Consider the following 453-nt stretch of genomic DNA (forward strand, 5'->3'; position numbering starts at 1 on the left):
CGACCAGATACCAGTCGGGACCTACGTGGATACACAGTTTTAATTATTTCTGTGAATGTCACCTTGGTTTTAGTGAGCACCCCTGATGCTCACTACGATTTTTCTTCGGGGATGATTTTTAATCGGACCCTCACAATTTGCTCTGAGGACACTACCCTAAGAGCATAAAGGCGCTTTGAAACCCCTTCCCCCCACCCCGCGCCTTCGAGCAGAGGACGATTTCGGGGGAGCGATGGTAAATGCTGCTCCTGCAAAAGAAAAGGGGATGTGGCGCGGCCCCACGTACCGGGACACGGCGGAGAGAACGGCGTGGGGCGCGGGTCAGCACCTCGCGGTGCCGGTGCGGGTGCCGGTGCGGGTGCCGGGCGGTGTCGTGCGCGCACACACGCCCCGCTCACGGCTCCACGAGGGGCGCAGCCGAGCAGCTGCGTCAGAGCGGGCGGGGCCGGGCCG

At 61.8% G+C, this 453-nt stretch overlaps 1 protein-coding gene across 1 annotated transcript in view; it reads left to right on the forward strand.

Annotated features, from left to right (window-relative positions):
• Positions 1-232: 232 nt before the first annotated feature.
• Positions 233-453, forward strand: part of RNF217 (ring finger protein 217) — a 58,551-nt gene continuing 58,330 nt past the window's right edge. Inside the window, exon 1 of the mRNA XM_027632405.1 lies at positions 233-429. Within this exon, the coding sequence (XP_027488206.1) occupies positions 233-429 (197 nt within the window). The remainder of the gene's footprint in view (positions 430-453) is intronic.

The sequence above is a fragment of the Corapipo altera genome, unplaced genomic scaffold (assembly GCF_003945725.1).
Source record: "Corapipo altera isolate COAL_440 unplaced genomic scaffold, ASM394572v1 2b, whole genome shotgun sequence".
Classification (NCBI taxonomy): Eukaryota; Metazoa; Chordata; class Aves; order Passeriformes; family Pipridae; genus Corapipo; species Corapipo altera.